The 19,428-nt window shown below is 40.5% G+C and overlaps 1 protein-coding gene across 1 annotated transcript; it reads left to right on the top strand.

Annotated features, from left to right (window-relative positions):
* Nucleotides 1-927: 927 nt before the first annotated feature.
* Nucleotides 928-16,817, top strand: LOC124110721 (solute carrier family 40 member 1-like). Its single transcript, XM_046470084.2, has 8 exons — nucleotides 928-1,078; nucleotides 6,536-6,603; nucleotides 8,292-8,451; nucleotides 9,269-9,511; nucleotides 10,892-11,107; nucleotides 12,352-12,666; nucleotides 14,562-14,984; nucleotides 15,597-16,817. Exons 1-8 carry the CDS (start codon nucleotides 1,060-1,062, stop codon nucleotides 15,908-15,910), a joined length of 1,758 nt encoding a protein of 585 aa, XP_046326040.1. The 5' UTR covers nucleotides 928-1,059; the 3' UTR covers nucleotides 15,911-16,817.
* The last annotated feature ends 2,611 nt before the right edge of the window (nucleotides 16,818-19,428 follow it).

Here is a 19,428-nt window from a genome sequence, read left to right as displayed (position 1 = left end):
TGTATCCTGTTATGCTGGTCAAATAGAGTTATGCATACAAAGCTAAGACGTAAAACACCTTCATCTGTATGTATCGCTTTGTCTAGGACCACTTGACATTGAACATGGAGTTGATCCTTATACATAGAGGTGATCAGCTGTTCTTCTTCATTCTAAACTTAACTGGTAAACACCTTTGCTACAGGCAAATTGCATTGCACAGTTCCGTCGAGATAAATGAAAATAAGGTCAACAAGGTCACATTATCTGGTTTCGTTAGAACTTCATTAGTCCAAAACACCTTTTTTAAACATTCTGCCAAAGTGCAATATTTAAAAAAATCACAGTGGGGGACAGCAGAAATAAGCTTCACACATTGTATCCATGAGGGGAATCGAACTCTCGGCGTGACGAGCGAACCCTTCAACCACTGGGTTACCCCACCACCCCTTATTCCTATGAAAGAACCATTAGTGTCCATTCAGCAATGTTTGATCAAGTAGAAATATTAATGTGCTTTTAAAACCCAACTAATTTCATCTCTTCGGGAAGCGTGGTGTCACTAAAATATTTCCAAACACATATGGTATCGTTCGTCAACAATCTATATTTGGATCAACATTTTGTTTACTGATCATACATTTCAATCATAACATAATGTATATCTGTGAACATTATATGAATGAATTATACAACAATATGATTATATGAAAATATGAACATAATTACTAACATTGTTGCGTTAAAAAATCATTTAATGTGGTTTACAGAAGGGTGCGATATGTTTATTGGATCAATATTAGTTGATATTGTCACAAAAATTCCTTAATGAAGAATCGGCAGTTATGAATATATGATATGAATACATTTGAGAGTAACTAGCCCGTTTTGTTTTATTAAAAGAGAGAGAAAATTATCACATAGTTACTTTGGGTTTGTGAAAATATATTCTGTACATGTCTGGAGCGCTTCACACTGACTATGTCAGTTAGTAGGACCGCCTGATACAGTAGCCGACGTAACGTGAAGCCGGTGTCAATCTGGGCCAATCTTGGGCACTCTGTGGCAGCCTCTTGCAGCATGGACAATACAAGCAAATGTAAGTTCCAGGTGATTTACAATTCTTGTTTCTTTGCATGTAGTAATATATTTCATTTCAGTATTTCAGTTATATCATCTTGACATTCGTGGAAGTAATAAATCATGCAGAACTTAATGTTTACCGTTCTCATACACTTGTATCGTCATGTGTGAACAACTGGTTTTCATTTGCTTCAGCGTTGGCTCTGTGCACGATGTAACTGATATGTCATGTAGTATTGGCATCATTTAATGTCTTACGCGAACTATTGTTGACAAGGTATGTTTGACCTTCACTCATGTTGATGACGGGGCAATGAATCCCTGCAGGTGGAGATGGTATATTGTGGGTTAGTGAGAGGACAAGGTATTCCTGCAAGTGGAGATGGTATATTGTGGGTTAATGAGAGGACCAGGTATTCCTGCAAGTTGAGATGGTATATTGTGGGTTAATGAGAGGACCAGGTATTCCTGCAAGTTGAGATGGTATATTGTGGGTTAATGAGAGGACAAGGTATTCCTGCAAGTGGAGATGGTATATTGTGGGTTAATGAGAGGACAAGGTATTCCTGCAAGTTGAGATGGTATATTGTGGGTTAATGAGAGGACAAGGTATTCCTGCAAGTTGAGATGGTATATTGTGGGGAATTAATAAGACAAGGTATTCCTGCAAGTGGAGATGGTATAGTGTGGGTCAATGAGAGGACAAGGTATTCTTGCAAGTGGGGATGGTATATTGTGGGGTATTGATAGGACAAAATATTCCTGCAAGTGGCGATGGTATATTGTGGGTTAATGACAGGACAATTTATTGCTGCAAGTGGAGATGGTATATTGTGAGTTCATGATAGGACAAGGCATCCCTGACAAAGAATTAAACATCAGGTATAAAACAAGTGTTGATGCAACTACCAGTCTACTAAAATGCATGCAGTCAATTCCTAGCAAACAGGGTTAACGTCGTTGAATCGGTCAAACGAATAGCGATCGTTTGCTGAACTCCTCGGCAGATGTACAGTTGCATCTCGGAACTGACCAAATATATATAATATTGCATAAGTTCAAATTCGTAATTTGGAGTACATGTACATCATATTTTATTACTAGCCCGCTGATGATAACACTGTTTAAAAACAATAAACTGTTATTAAACAGGTCTTTAGCAACCCTTGATTCTCGTAAAAGGCAAATTGTACCCCTCTGACAAAGTAATGATCTCGACTACCAGTTGTCAGACTTTTATTTTGTGGAAGCCTCGGTAGCTGAGTGGGGTGTATCGCTGACTTTGTGTGCTGGCGATTAGGTACCTCACTCTGAGAGTATGGGTTCGAATCCCGGATGGGTCTCATTTTCACTTTACTGAGAACGTGTTATCTCAAGTATAACATTTGTTACAATTGATCACTTTCTAAATGGCATTATGTATTCATAATCTATTTCTCGCAGTGAATAAAAGTAAAAAAGTCTTACTTATGGCTAAGATAGTGTCCCATAAAACATTTGTTACATTTGACCAATTTCTAAATGGCATTATGTATTCATAATTTATTTCAGGGCAGTGAAATAAATAAAGTCCCATGTTCCAACAAGATCCAGCGAATTTCACTTGGCACAAACATCAAAACCCATTTGAAATACATTTACCAGTACAACCTGGGTTTACACTTTGACTTGACGCTTATTTTCCTCTAATGTCATCTCGAATAAATAATTCGTTGGTTTGTTGTTTTTGGTAATCTTCCTGATGGGTATAATCAGCGGCCTTGTGTTACTAAACAACTATGGGAAATCTACTCAGAAGATAGTGTATTTTCTTTTGTCTATTTGACTTAATGACTATTTGTACTTTTAGATCATAGCTTACGAATAACTGTGTCTTACTCATCCTCTAGTCAATGTAAAGTCACAAAATATGTAATTCCTTAGCGATAGTTTCTGTCACATTACACGTTTGTTGCGCTGTATACACATCGACCTATATACCTGGCTGGAGTTGGGACCTTTCCATACCAACAAACGGATGGAGTCGTATGAGTGAAGGCGATCAACCACACCCAGTCACCATTTCTACATTTTCTGCATGTGACTGTGTGAAGGCGAACTGCACGGCCCTGCAGAGATGATGGAAAGCAACCACCAAAATTTAAATTAAATTTCGAAACATGAGCCATAAATGTTTAAATACAATAAACTTTGAGAAAATTAATGAGTTTTTATGCAGTTCGAAATCTTGATGTTACTCTTATAATTAAAAGATGAGTAGATTAGTTGTGTTAATGTTTTTATTTCTCTCTATTTTGGAATGATAAATGCGTCGCCTGCTTGCCATCTTGGGGCATTAACTATCAACTGCCCTTATATGGCATGGTCCCACATAGCGGCCAGCACAGCGCCTGTGAATGAAACCTACTCAGGTAATTGTAAACGCCACAGTCTCTGCTCAAATTCCAGCAAATTCCGACCACTTGTGCATATGGTAGTTAGTACATGGTACTATGCCTGCAGAGGATCAGTTATTATGTGTGTTTAAAAATATGGTATGTGGGTCTTGATATAAAACACACTCACGCAAGTATAATATCAATTCAGCTGGATATGTTGTATATATTACATGACGTCACTACACATGATATTGACAGTTGCAGTAGCACGCAACACAGCGAGTTGAACACCACCGTGAACAGTAGTTCACCTCTATCCCAGCATATCAGACTGATGTGGGATGTACATCCGAAGAGGTGCATGCTTTTCACCAGGTTCTCACGAAAATGTGAGCGTATCCTGCCACACCCGTGGCACCCGTGCTTGATAATAGCCTTGTGTTTGGGTGTTTCAGCAGTTTAAATAGCTGATTTTGATATCGTTGATTAAACTTTGAATCAATGCAGTAGTACACCCAGTAGCAAATATGTAAGGGAAGCATGCAATACTTAATTTATTGATTAATTAACTAATTTAACATTTCTCCTTTTAAGTCATTTTTAATGACTTTAAAGTAAACGTAACAAGATTAGCGTGCGGAATAAAATGTAGAATTGTCTGGTACACTGCCACATTAACTAAATAGCATACTATACGCAGTAGGCTCCCTGTTCGGATCGGTTTGGGTAGCAGCCTAGATATCCATAAAATAAACACCATCAGTTCGGAATGTAACATGGGATCTGTTTATAATACCAGAACATAGTCCACTACATTAAAATACTACGCAGATCACTGAAACAGGTACAAGGCAAGTGTCATGTTCAACTGAGAAAAGGGAATCATGCAACAATGTACTCAGGTTACACGTCAATTTGAGGGCGAAAAAAACCTTAAAATTATGAATAAACTTTATTTCCTCAATTCCGAACTAAACAGAAACCAATATATGTATATATTTTCTGGCAATTTAAACCAAAGTCACCTTTTAAAAAGAAAAGTTGTGAAAGCCGACATATTTTCTAGTTTCAGTTTGATATTAATTTGTGAATTTGTTGTTCATGTGACTGCGAAAGTAACAATCCACTTCAGCCGTTTCTGAGTCTTGCGCTGAGACAAAAATCTCACCGATATCATTGTGTCATTTGATGAGAAAGCAGTTGGTACACGTTAGATCACGTAAGTGCTGTAAATATAAGATACAAAACTCTTTGAATACACAATGTCATTTAGAAAGTGGTCAAATGTATCAAATGTTATATTTGGGATAACAGTGTCTTTGTAAAGTACCGATTCTAGTCGTATTTGGGGTTCCAAAAACAGAGTCGACTGTACAGTTCCGATAATGTTGATGAATCACTATGAAATGGTGATGATACTAAATAAAAACGGGAAATTTGGACAAGGAGTTGAACAATCCGCATGCGTAGAAAGTTGAATTCAGCACTTCCGCCAAGCGCTACGAGCACCTTGTCAAACTCAGGCCTATAATTTAACACGCGAGAGCTGACCACTTAAATCTGAGAAATAGAAATATTGGAAGAAGCTTTTGCTTGATTGACAGCGTCCATCAAGAAAAGGGAGGAGCTTGATAACATTCCGATTTCAAATAACGACGGTAAGCTTCGTTTTTTTCGTCCAATGACCATATACGGGAAAAAACGACGTTTTCGTGTTAGCAATGTAATCTGCAGCAGCCGTGCACCATACATAATAAATTCAAATTGTTTCCGTGTCCCCTTTTCTTCAAATCAACATGTAAATCTAATTCCTGTTAAACACAGAATAAATTGTCTTCAAAATGGACCATGTCGGGTGTTCCCCGCCGTGATATTGCTTGAATATTGCTAACATAGCCAAACTCACTCACAGACTCACGCAACAATGGCCGCCATGCTATGCGAACTATATGCGGTAGCATATGGCGTTACGCGGTTTACCGCGCATGTGACTAACGACTAAACCACTAACTGGCAGCGGTCGTGAGCCTAAAGTAAATGTTCAAATCGTTTTCGTTTGTTTTTGTCTTCAAATCAGCGTATTCCTGATTTCTATGAATCACAAAATAACATGACTTCCAAAATGACCGCCATCCGAGACCGCGGTGGCATCTGGTGTTACAGGTTTACAGTGAATTCATGCGCATCTTATATCCGTACAGCAGAATAAGGTGAGGTGAAAACGCATTTAAGATTATTGCACTTATATATGCATGCACGTGTATACTTGTACTTGTACTGTGTGTGTGTGTGTGTGTGTGTGTGTGTGTGTGTTTGTGTGTGCAAATCCGGACAAATGCCGATTTTATGGTGCTAACCCACTGTGATACCATGCCCCAGTTTTACATAAATATACCCCACTCAGACACAATATACTGACTCCGAGCCGACCAATTCTTGCTTAGACCCCTAATGCCGAACCTCAGACAGGGTAACAACAAGTACCATATTTTAACGTCTTCGGGTATGACGCGGGCGGGATCGAGCCCCGACCTTCCGCTCTCCGGGCAGAGATATCGGATGAAGCCAAATGAACCTGACAAACTCGCGCTACTGACAACCCTTCAGACTAACATCTAGGCTCTGAACTGAACATTTTTACGGAATAATACAGTGGTTAAATTATGTAAATAAAATACAATAAAAAGGGGTCCAGATACTCTCTTCATTTCCTGAAAATGCAGTAACCTAGACTTGCCCACTGCTATAGACTTACATGGTCTGTAGTGGATATATTTGTTTGAGGGTGTGTGTGACAGACTGATAACCCTTAAATGTATTGTTTACAAGCCGTTGTCGAACCATGAGCACTGTTTTGAGGCGTCAGGCAACAAGTACTTTCTTTTTTATGCAGATTGTGTGAGTGGCGGTGCGACCGGTATGCAGGACATGCTAGCTTACCCTTTTCGCGAACACCTAGTGTCATCCCTGATTTTCATTGATCCATTTATATAACGTTCAGAGTTATTTTGTCTTTCACGCCAAATAGAATGTTTCGATGATAAAAGAGACATGTTAGTCCTGTGCGTTGACGTGTTATACCTCTTCCACTTCAGGGTGGCCGAAATGGTGCGTGCGTCACACCAACATGTACATCTACAGCAGTCACTTCTTGTCTTCATGGGTGAGGCCTTATAGTCTTCGCTACTTGAAATAGAATCATGAAAATATCGCGATCATTAATTAACAAATATAGCTACTTATGATATGAAAACAAGCCATTCCAACGATAAGGAATCTCTACTTACAGTAATGACAAAAAGTGCAAAGTGCACGTTTCAAGAAATATCCATTTTGCTGGTGATAAACATAATCCTTGGGGTTTTCTTACGTAGTCACAATCCGGGTAAGAATCGGCAGCCAGGTAACCGCGAGCGGTTATAACTAGTAGTAGAGAAATAGCGCAATAGCGCTTTAAATACCACATCTGCATCCCGTTTTTTCTTTCAATTCGTGCTGATGACGTAAGTACGCTGCACGCGCTGCTAAATATAGCCTTTATATTGTCACCTGACTGCCGAAGATTACCCGGATACAAACCACATGATAAAAACTCAATGATGATGCTTATCGCTAGTAATTAAAATGCACATTTCTTCAAAAGTGCACTTTGCAATTTTTGTCATTACTGTAAGTAATATTCCTTATCAGAAGAAAGGCTTGTTTTCACTTTATAAGTCAGAACACACGCAGCTATCTTCGTTAACTAATGATCGCGATATTTCGTGATTCTATTTCAAGTGGCGAGGACTATAGTTTCTACTGGACTCTGGATATGGGTATGCATGCATGCTATGTGAAGGCTTGGCAATGTATAGATTAAAATGAACATACCCTTATATGTATAAATAACTAGACGAAACCTATGTTAATTTGCCCCGTACATCATGTGTAGTCCTGTGTTGTCCGGGCATGGGTGACCCAGTTGTCTGAAGCGCCTCAATTCGCTGGGCAGAGTTGCGTCCCTCATACGTGGCGTAAACCCGTGATGTGGGTACGAGTCCCAGATTCGCCAGGATTATCTTTCGACACCAACGTCTTCGGTTGGTTGGTTGGTTGGTTGTTTAACGCCGCACTCAGCAATATTCCAGCTATATGAATATAATCGAGTCTGGACCAGACAATCCAGTGATTTACATCTTGAACATCGATCCACGCCATTGGGATCGATGACATGCATCAACCAAGTCAGCGAGCCTGACCACCCGATCCCGTTAGACGCCTTTTAAGACAATCATAGTCGCCTTTTACGGCAAGCATGGGTTGCTGAAGACCTATTCTACCCCGAATCGTCACGGGTCCCAACGTCTTCGACCTGCATCAAGCTGACCCATCGTGGTATTACTGAAATACCGTTCAAAACGGCGTTTAACACATATCTTTCACGGCAATGTTCAATGAACCCATCTCGCGATTTGGGTCTTACATTGCAAAATAGGTACATTTAGAAAAAGAACCAGTACATCCCACGGATCGCATGACCGCTCCCAACGATAGCCTAGTGGTTCTAGCGTTCGCTCGTCACGCCGCAGGCCCGGCTCGAAACCCAATATGGCAACAATGTATGAAGCCAGTTTCTGGTGTCCTCCGCAATGATATTACTGGAATATTGCTATCCACTCACTCAAAGTGGCCGTTTCCAGTTCAGGTCAAGACGCTGAAATAAGATTCAAGTGTGAAACCGTAAAATTTAAAAGATTAGAAAACATGAGAACGATTTCGTAGAACCAACAGGTTGATGAAAAACATTCGTGAAACCGTTTATGGCCACAGCTGACAAACGTTACCAGTCTTCTCTTTCTCTACTTTCAGGGAGATCACATGTGGATATTCGGGTCTGGCCTGCTCTTGGTGGAGATCCTACCCGAGTCCCTGCAACTGACGGCCATCTACGGTCTGAGCGTGGGTGTAGCGGTGCTACTGTTCGGGGCACTGATCGGAGACTGGGTAGACAGGACAGGGAGACTTCGAGGTGAACTCCACATTCTATCAAGAGTTATAGTGATGCTTGTTATATTGCGTGGGCAGAATTTAATCTTCACCTTCAGGATTTAACCTTATTCAAATAGAAGTAACATCGCTTTTCACCAAACATTGTTTTTTGTCGTTTATTCACTCCCAACTAGAGATATGTCCCTTTACAGGGTTTATACCGTTTCACGGATCGGCACAGATCCGAAATATGAATACATGACAACGCTCTGGCGTAACTCGACATTACAAGAATCGATACAATAATGGGTTATACTCTGTTATACATCACAAGCGATGTCTTATACCCTATACTTATAAGCCATAGTATGAAATTTTATAGTCTAACGTACCTCAACACAAACCCGAGCGATACGATATATATGATACGCCACGCCCAGTTAACGTATCCAAAATCATTCATGTCTTTTCTGTCTTGCCTGATCGAGATGTTTGACTTTACTATCGCTATTCACTTTACTATCGGAACTGCGTATATTTAAAGCATCTCTAATTTAGTCTTACTTATATTATATTGGGGATGCTTTAATTTTACGGAGCTCCTTTTTATAGTAACATTGTTATTTAGCTGCAACTCTTGTTTTTGTATTTTCAAAATAGATATTTTCATGTACGTGGGTATAAGCCTTTCTAGTGATTGATTGATTGAGTGATTGATTGATTGGCTATCGTTTTTCAGCATTTTTCGACAGAGGAGTAATCTATAGTTGTAAAATGAGTGATGAATCTATAACTGTCGTAATGACAGCGGCAGTAAACAATATCCATGCATTAACACCCTGTCATATATTCCACAGCCGTCCAGACAGCACTGATATTACAGAAGACATTTATTGTACTGTCTGTTACGGCTGTCTGTGGCTACCTGTGGCACAGAGACTCAACGGAGGAACCTATGGTGGGCTGGAAGCGCAATCTCTGTTACGGATTCATAATCCTGTTCGCGGTGTTGGGTAATCTGGCCCAGGTTGCACGTGTCATTACCATAGAGAGAGACTGGGTTGTGGAAATCTGTGGTGGGAACAGTGATATGCTGGCCAGTAAGTGTTTAGCCTCAAAGGACCACCTGACCATTTCTCGATTAGCGCGTTATAATATCTCCGTTCTATTATGATAAATACCCTATGCCAATTTTCTACAATAGAGCCCGATGCAAATAGCACGACTTTGAAACTCATATTACATTCATGGGCGAGAGAAAGTGCCAGGTTGGTGATAGGAGAATGGAGATAGCTGACGTCACTTCTGAAACTAAGCTTTAGTGACGAATCGGTCAAGGGTATTTATTGTAATAAGATAGATACATAATACCCGGATAACCTGATCGGATAACCTGACCATATGGACACCCGTCGTTCGTCATCATTCCGCATTGCCTCAAACTGTCAAGACCAAGTCGAAACTTGGTATCGGTTACCTCACCATTAGTTCTCAGACTTACTCAAATCCAACTATTAGTTTGGTTTTTATAATAACTATTTATAACATTTGTTCCCCCATGTACGTAAGTACTTTGGAGAAATCTGTCATGTAGTATATATACTCCCTTATACACACATTAATCGTGCGACCGCCTCCGTGGTCTAGAGGTAGAGCGTCCGCCCGGACAGCGGATGGTCCGGGGTTCGATACCCGGCCGCGCCATACCAAAAGATGGTACTTGTTGTCTGTGGCTCGACATTAATGGACTCGAGTCTACTGTGTCTTGTTAAACTGCGGCATGGTATCTTTTGTGAGCTGGCACTATAAATCGGCACCAGTCCTGACTAGTACAAGCAGCCACACACACGTGCATGCATGTCGCTATATAAGTGCAATAATCTTGGACGCGACGTTAAACCCAATTTCACCTCACCTCGCCTCACATTAATCGTACATCTTTATAAACAAACCTACAATTGATTTATTAAAGAATGAACACTTTGTAAACTGATCCGGCATGACAATAACGATATTATGTAGTTTGATTTTAAGGTCAAACGAGAGTTTTTCTTATCTATTATTCTCAGCAAAATGTTTCCTTAACTATAATTGCTACCACCAATACTCTCAAAGAGATTCATTTTGTAATTTTCGACTGATGAAACTATGCAAGAATGGTTCAACCGATGTTCAGTTGCCAGATCGTCTTGATCCAAAATGTGTCTTCTAGGTGTAATTGTCTGCAGTGTGGTCTATCATTTTTGTTATTTCAGGCAAAGACAGATAACTCACTTCTGTTGACCCCCTGGCTATTTTGGTCATTATATTAAAACCGGTGACATTCACAAACCGAATTTCCTGACCACGAAGAAATAAATCGTTCACGAGGCATGTTCAAAACGACCCCCATATGATGAGAAACATGTTTTTTCGTATTTCATGGCTTTACATGATATCTTTCATACATACGTTTTACTTCCATGTCGGTTTATATTCAGGTATGACAGCTACATTGCGCCGGATCGACCTGGGAACCATGGTCCTTGCTCCGATCGTCACGGGTCAGATCATGACTCATGTCGGTCTGAAGATCGCTGGTGTGTTTATCGGCGTGTGGAATGCTCTCTCCGTCTTCTTCGGCTACTATCTCATGTGGAAGGTGTACCAGACTGTGCCATCTCTCAGGAAGGATAAGAAACTTTGGAAAGATAAAGGTACATGTAGGAGAGAGTTTTCTGAAGGCGATTTTGATCAGTGTTTCAGTTACATCGCGGCGTGTCAGTTTTAGATGGTCATATCACCCGGTGTATTGTGATAAAACCAATTTAATGAAACCCCCAACCACGGTACACAGACTAAAGAGTTTGGTATTGGAACCAGATACGGGCGGATCCTGGCGGCTTAGACCACTGGTCAAGTTGTGTTCCGGGTACATAGAGGATCGTTGGTCATTGGGGCTAAGTGTATGCTTTCTTTAATATAAACCTTGGGGCGACAAAAACTAACACATCTCTGTTGATTTTATCATATGTTTGATTTTCAATTGAAAATAACTTAAGTTAGCGATTTCATATCCAAAATGAACTGTACTGGCGCTTTGTCAGCACTCAAATTATATTTCCACACAGTTTTATTTTTCTAAAATATAATTTGAATGAAAACGTTTTAATATTAAAATGAACAATTCGCATTACAGACAACTGCTGATGGGTATCTCAGACACCCTATCATTGAAAATCAATAAAACTCCTTTTTTGATCGGCACAAATTAACATTTTAAACGTGCTAGGGGTCATGTGGTTGCAAATTTAATGTCATACAAAATAACTCAGCCACAGATTACTTTTTACAAACTGTTGCAGGAATGAGTGATGGTTAAATAGACATATTCTTTCAGTTTTCAATTACATTTACTCTCTTCAACGCCCTTAGTGTAACAGCTGTTTGTGGGAACATGGTGTCATGAGGTCCCCACTGAGCTGCCCCAATGCATATGTAATGTAATTAGAATAGAAACCCAATACATATTTTTCCCGCCTGTATGTCTTTATTACAGTAGGGAATTAGTGTTTTGTCCCAAAATATGTCATCATAGGTGACCCTTTAGTAGTTGCAATGAGTATAGACATCTCGGAAAATACGTTAATGTCTGTCCTCGTTTCGTAAAGTCAGAACGTCTCATGTAACAATGAACGTCTCACGAGATGAAAATGAAGTGTATCAACTCACACACTGTGACACAAGTTACTCCGGACTGCTCCGTTAGCGATTAAATCGTCAGGATTAACGAATGTCCTCGTGAAAGAGTCATTGGTAAGAATGCCCCTCTTGTTAAGAGACGTTCCCAAAGGTAATTGTCCAGAAGACGGTGTTTCCTGATTAACGGGGTAAAGAACATAAGAGGTTTCACTGTGTGTTGACTATAAAACGTATAACAGCATATGATTGCAATTGCTAGGCCTCGGTTCCTCAATCCTCCATGAAGACAGCCATATAAAGTTGTCAGATGTCACAGGCTACGCAAAAGTCAACTTTAAAGAACCTCTGGTGCCAGAAAACGTGACGGCGTTGGACGACCCAGCAAAACCACCACTTGCTGAAAGGGAGAATGACGTCGATGATGGAGACACTAGCTGCATGAGCCGCATGCTGTACAGTTTCATAGTGCTGTACCGGGGCATGCAAACCTACAAGAAGTATGACGTCTTCCGTGCGGGCCTTTCCCTCGCGTTCCTCTATCTGACTGTCCTCGGATTTGACGGGATCACTGTAGGCATGTATGGTTTTCTCTCTTCGTTATTTCAGGCAAGGACAGATAACTCACTTCAGTTGACGCCCAGTCTAATTTGGTCATTACATTGACACCGATAACTTTGACAAACCGGATTTTTTTATCATGAAGAAATGAATCGTTCACGAGACATGTTCACGAACACCCAATACATCACGGTTTATATTCACAACGTTCCTGAGGGTGCTCGTGAATACAAACGGCCGCATCGTTGTAGTAGCTACTTTTAACCAACGAATCATGTCACGGCCTGGTTCCGATGAAAGAGAAACTAGCTCAGACCAATGAGCGCTTAGATAACATCAGCTATATTTATCGTGCATCGTCTGTCATGGATAGTGTTTCCATATCAGCCAATGGTCGGGTTCGCACAAAGGCAACACACCGGTATGAAGCTACGAATTATAAACAGCTTCATTTCATTAGTTTACTTATACTCACCCACTCACCCAGGCACCAGAGAATTAATTAAGAAAGGAATCCAACTCAAGTCTAGAATGATTTGGCAAGTCGAGATTAAATTAAGCATTGTTAAGGGCTTCATTTGGATATTATTTTATATTTTGTAGATAAATATTTTTTTTTATTTAAGATAACTTTGTTGCTGGGACTGAATGTTAGTCTAACTAAAACTATACACGTGTCGTTACTACACGACAAGCGTCCGCATGTATTCAGTGTTCACGGGTGATTGCAGATTGGCTGGCCCAGACACGATTATTTACAGACCGCCGTCATATAGCTGGAATATTGCTGAGTGCGGCGTTAAACAACAAACAAACAAACAAACATAACAAAAAAAGGTGGTCTGCCTCTATCCCGAACTCTTGGGCTAAGCGTGTATTTGCTGTATTTGCACGTGTTGATGTAAATATTAATAATAGATCATAAAGCTTTGCCGATGTAATGGGTTTACTGTTGAAGTATGACTTTTGAAATTGGTTGGGAGATCTATGGAATAACATAGGCACCCTTCCCTTAGAAGTGGAACTAGGCTGCCGTTGCCGCCCTGTAAATCCTTTTGAACATGGAATTAGACAGAGTTGAAGATGAGTTGCTTATTTGTCAATGCAGCCTCATGTTAAACTCTCCTCTCTCATTATGATTTACGTACATTCGCAACCCCAAGCCTCCACTCTTTACGCGATGTAGAAACGCATATTACATCCGCATCATTCATAACTATACTGTTCCATTCCACCAATATGATATGCCGTATCTGGTGCATATACATGGGGATGTACATGTACCTGATGCTATTTTTATCAATTATAGTCACGTATGGTATTTTTAATGAGTGTGTGACATCCGTGAAGATCAGGGTTAGATTAGGTCTTTAGCAACACATGCTTATCGTAAGAGGTGACGATGCTTGTCATAAGAGGCAACTAACGGGATCGGGTGCTCAGGCTCTTTGACTTGGTTGAGTGAGTGGTTGAGTTTGGTTTTACGCCGCTTTTAGCAATATTCCAGCAATATCACGGCGGGGGACACCAGAAATGGGCTTCACACATTGTACCCATGTCGGGAATCGAACCCGGGTCTTCGGCGTGACGAGCGAACGCTTTAACCACTAGGCTACCCGACCGCCCCTGACTTGGTTGATGCATGGCATTGTATGCCAATTGCGTGGAACGATACTCATGATATCAATCACTGGATTGTTTAGTCCAGACCCTATTATTTAAAGGCCGCCGTCATATAGCTGTAATATTGCGGAGTGCGGCGTTAAACAACATACAAACAAACAAACGTGATTATGTGTCTCTTAAGCCGATCAGGGCTAGGCTTTGCATTTACACACCTATGTTCAAATCATGTATTGCCAAGTGTGCCACATAAATAAAATAATTTCTCTCACTTCATAACCCTCGCAGGCTACATATACACACAGGGCGTGTCAGAGTCCACCCTGGGGCTATTGATGGGCGGGGCAGCCTTGAATGGCGTCTTCGGAACCATGGCGTACCCGGTGATCAGGCGTCGAATAGGCATCGTGAGAACAGGACTCTTTGCACTGGGAGCTCAGTGGATCTTCTTAACACTGTGTGTCCTTTCTATCCTCTTGCCCGGAAGTCCCTTTGACCCTTACTACTGGTCCAGGTCGCCGACAGACCTAACCGACATTGTCAACTGCACTTATATCAACGCTTCCGTCGCAGACGTGGTTCCACTCGGGGCGGGGTTGTTCAACGTCACTGCTGATGGTGCTGGGGGTGCCTGCCAAGGGATGGCATCGACACCAATGTCAATCATCTCCATCTGTGTATTTATGACTGGCATCATTGGAAACAGATTTGGTAGGATGTTTTCTTTGTTGACTGCAGGTAGAATTTATAGGAATAAAGCAGTTGTAAAAAAATATTATTCATGTTTTTAGGCGCCGGATCATTCTGCTGGTAGTCTCCTCATTGTAAAATTAACTGTGGAAAGGCAATTACCTACTCTGTACTTGAAGTAAGGTAATTTATGTCTCGAATGTGATTAATTGATCCAATTTTACTCACCATTCATCGAGCTTCGAATTCGCTTCATTTATGTTTAGCGGCAATTCGCTGTGCAGATTTGCGTCACCTAGTCGTACCAGAATCATATCAATATGGGTTCGAATCCCGATCGTTTGTTCCATTAATGTTGTATACTTGCGTCACTTTGGTCTTACCTCAACCAGTAGGCTAATATACTGTTGTTTAAAGCGGCGTAAAATCCAGGTCACACAATTTTAAGCTCACTTACTTCCACCAGGCAAACAAAACTGAACGACTTTTATTGAACACACTTTGACTAACAATTGGCTGAGGCCTAGTCCCTCTTAACTTTCACTGCCAGAATAACTCGCTAAGCTGAATTTATCCAGTGTCCAGATAATGTCTCCAGGTGTCGGGTTTAAAGGTGAATCATTTTTTCCACAGGGGTATGGATGGCGGATTTGACCATTACCCAGCTGTTTCTCGAGACCGTGGAGGAATCTGAAAGGGGTGTGGTTAACGGAGTACAGACGTCAATCAACATGCTAATGGACATGCTGAAATTTGCACTTGTGGTTGCTTTGCCACGCCCCCCACTGTTCGGGTTTCTGGCAATCATATCGTTTTGTTCCGTCACTACAGCCGATATACTGTATGCATCATATTCAAGAAAAGCGAGAGGCCACCTTTTCCATTTTGCTGATTGCGGGACGCCAGGACAGAAGACGAGAACTCAAGAAAACAACTTAAAGGCTTAAACGGCATACATATACTATTCTTCTTATCTAAAGTTCATTGAGTCATGAGATTTTATATTGATGAGAGCAAGCCATTTGTTTTTGAATGTTCTTTAGAAAACACGATAAGATAACAAAATGGATCCATCTTGAATAACACTGAAAGGTTATTTTTAAGTACAATATCTAATATGGCTGTCAAGAAATTAGGTCCTCGTTTAATTTGGGCTCAAGCTTAATATTTTTTATATTTAGATTTAAATAAGAATACATCCAAATTTTGATTAAGCAACAATACCAATTTCTGTGCTCTTTACACAAACAAAGATGACGTTATTATTAGGTATGTACGGCAGTTTGTTAGAAAAAGTGAATCTGAGGAGTTATATATATATATTCTTAAAAACAATTATCATAAATTCATTTTTTATAGCACTTTTGGTGTACTTTACACAAACTAAGGTGACCTTATCATGAGGACTGTACCGCAGTTTGTCAGCGAAAGAAAATCTGAGAGGTCATAATCTTTTTACCGTGAAACAGTTTAAAGTGGTTTGTTGTGTACATAGCCCTAAAGGCTGATCGTTTATCCTGCATAATTATGTTTGATTTTCGAATATAAATAACTTGATATCATCGTTTCATTTGCCTTTCATAATACAGCTATTTGCACATTATCTTTCTGGCTTTCTCAGCCTATATAAAGCCACAGTATCTTCACGCATCATACCTGTTAAATGTTTATTTTAGTTATTTTCACCTATTGTTCTGGTTGTTTGCATAATATTTGTATTAAAATGTAAAAAAATGGTTTCCTTTGTTTGTATATAACATTTTGGAATAAGGTTATTTATTATGATGATCATGTCATTTACGTTTACACGTGGACAAAACGTGCATAATTTATCAAACTATATTTTTTTAATTCTATAAATGGAAATCATTTTTCAAGAAAATCATATTATATACAGGATACAGGTTGCTCAAGTTGGTCGCCTCCTAGTACCAGCAATGGGGTGCTGGGGACACATTCTACCCCGAGTCCCCACAGCAATCCTAGTGAAGGAATCTCCTGATTGATAAGTCTTTTGCAAGTAACGATCTCCCTACTATATACGTTAACAACTGTAATCTTCTGGAGGGCGGGGCTTCCGGATAAATGGGATCTGGACTAAAGAAGTTCTGATGTTTTGTTTGTTGCTTAACGGCACAATGGCATTAATATATTAGCTTTTTACTCGGAGAGATGCTTCTTTGCATGAAGATCTGAGGACACCTCGTCAAAGTACCATGGACGGCCTTGTTGCATGAGGATCCGAGGACCATGGGGGACCTCTGAATGCCCAATCTCAGTGCAGGATGCGTCTGTTATTCAGCCAATCAGATGTCATCCTGCTGAAACGATTGGTTTCATTTCTTACAACCTCGGTTTGGAAATTGTAACAACCCACGCAGAACACAAATTTGCCTCCGATGATACTCCCTTTTGGGTGTGGGAACCCTGCACAGCACAAAAAGGGATGGTGTCCGTTCCCTGGATTCCTGGCCTACCACTGTATACTGCCTGAAAGGCATCCGGGTATCCGGAAGCGGGTGCTCCTCCAGATACAAAGGCACCCGTTGACAGAAACCCAGATTCAGGAGGGTTTGTTATCGGCAATGGGTATCCCGATGGGTGTTGCATAAGTAACCAGTGGACAGAAACCACCCGTGTGGTGCTGCGATGAAGCTTAGAAAAGCAAGGATGCATAAATTATCAAAAACATTATAATGGCACAGCCTTCGTTATTTACACATTGACAATCATGATATTTCTATATTTTATATCCGAAGTAGGTAAATTTGAATCATTTATGATTAGAAAGATAATGGAGTGAAAATACATTAGTTGTCGGTCGTTACACAAATAGCATCTCAGTAAGGGCCGTCTGCTAATATAAACCTCACTTTCCATTTAGTAAGAAACCCTGAGAATGTGCAGAGTGGATTATGTTTAGCAGCATGTTGGTGAGAAACTTCACAACAAAACTTAACTTGCAATGAAAACAATATTAAATCAATGCTTTCATTTGTCTACTCTCAGTGGTAAGGGGGTGACAGATTGTCCCACTGATTACGCAGATTGCTTCCCTCACTGATAATGCATTGGTCGGTGGGAAACCTTTAATTGCACCACAAATTACGCAGATTGCTTCCCTCACTGATGATGCATTGGTCAGTGGGAAACCTTTAATTGCACCACAAATTACGCAGATTGCTTCCCTCACTGATAATGCATTGGTCGGTGGGAAACCTTTAATTGCACCACAAATTACGCAGATTGCTTCCCTCACTGATAATGCATTGGTCGGTGGGAAACCTTTAATTGCACCACAAATTACGCAGCTTGCTTCCCCAAACTGATGATGCATTGGTCAGTTGGAAACCTTTGTCTCCTAATCATACCTACAGATGAGTCAGCGGAGAAGTTGGGAGGTGGACAGTCGTCATGCCAAGACAACAATTAGAATCACGGTACTGATAAGGTGTTTTTACTGATTACCTTTGAACCACCTATTGATGTACCTGAGACTCAGTAGACATGCTGCCGACATAAACAGTTGGGGACACATAGACGGACTTGTGTTGTTCATGCCAAACTCATCACTTCGATCACCAACATTAAGTGTTTTAATACTGACAGTGGGTATACCACTGATAACCTTTGCCGCCACTTCGCTCGCTGTTTTAACGGATTTGTGAGAAGCCTTATATATGCGTGCAAATCTGTGTCCATTAAGTTTGTCCATTAACGTGAAATCTACCATAGAAATAATCCATGTCTGAGCCGTGACGAACTTCATGCTACCGTAGAGGTAGATGTCTTCATCACCCTATGCCTTGTTCTGGGAGGGATATAAGTTTCATACCATCAGTGGATGGGTGAAGCAGGAATTACTGTCCAGTTAAGAAACATCGCTAGGATGTAACAATGTGTTTTCATTTGAGGTATATCACACAACTTGTACGCCAACCAATGCCCACTGTCAAACCAATACTATGTTTTTACCCTGTGGCAAGTGTTTTTCAGACTACTCACCACCGATTGTCCGATATATTTAACTGTACAAAGTGGGGGAATATGTGATCTCAAAATACTTGGTAACGTGCTTTAGTGTTGACTTCTTGGCGTCTGTCTGAATTCCACTGACAGGATGCATATCCTACAACTGACTCATCAGCAAATATCAATGCACTTCACGGAACAGATCCTATAGCAAGGCACACCACCGCCGCAAGAAATACGAAACCTATTGCTTCCCTAAAGGAAGCCTAGGTTATCAGGTGTGTCAGGGCCTGGCGCCATGCGATTGGTCGTTAACATTTGTGCAATAATTGACAGTTGGCATCTTGTCATATTTCTTCAAAGGGAATAATGTTCTATTATCCGAGAAGTTTCTCCTTATTATAGTATTACTAATTTCCGATCAATTAGTGATGTGGCTGCGCCATATTGATTAGTAGTTATGACAGTGAGTGAGTGAGTTAAAATTTAACAT

Source organism: Haliotis rufescens, unplaced genomic scaffold, assembly GCF_023055435.1.
Source record: "Haliotis rufescens isolate VD_foot unplaced genomic scaffold, xgHalRufe1.0.p SCAF_10, whole genome shotgun sequence".
Taxonomy (NCBI): Eukaryota; Metazoa; Mollusca; class Gastropoda; order Lepetellida; family Haliotidae; genus Haliotis; species Haliotis rufescens.
The sequence above is the reverse complement of the archived record's forward strand: the minus strand, read 5'-3'. Positions and strand labels throughout refer to the sequence as shown.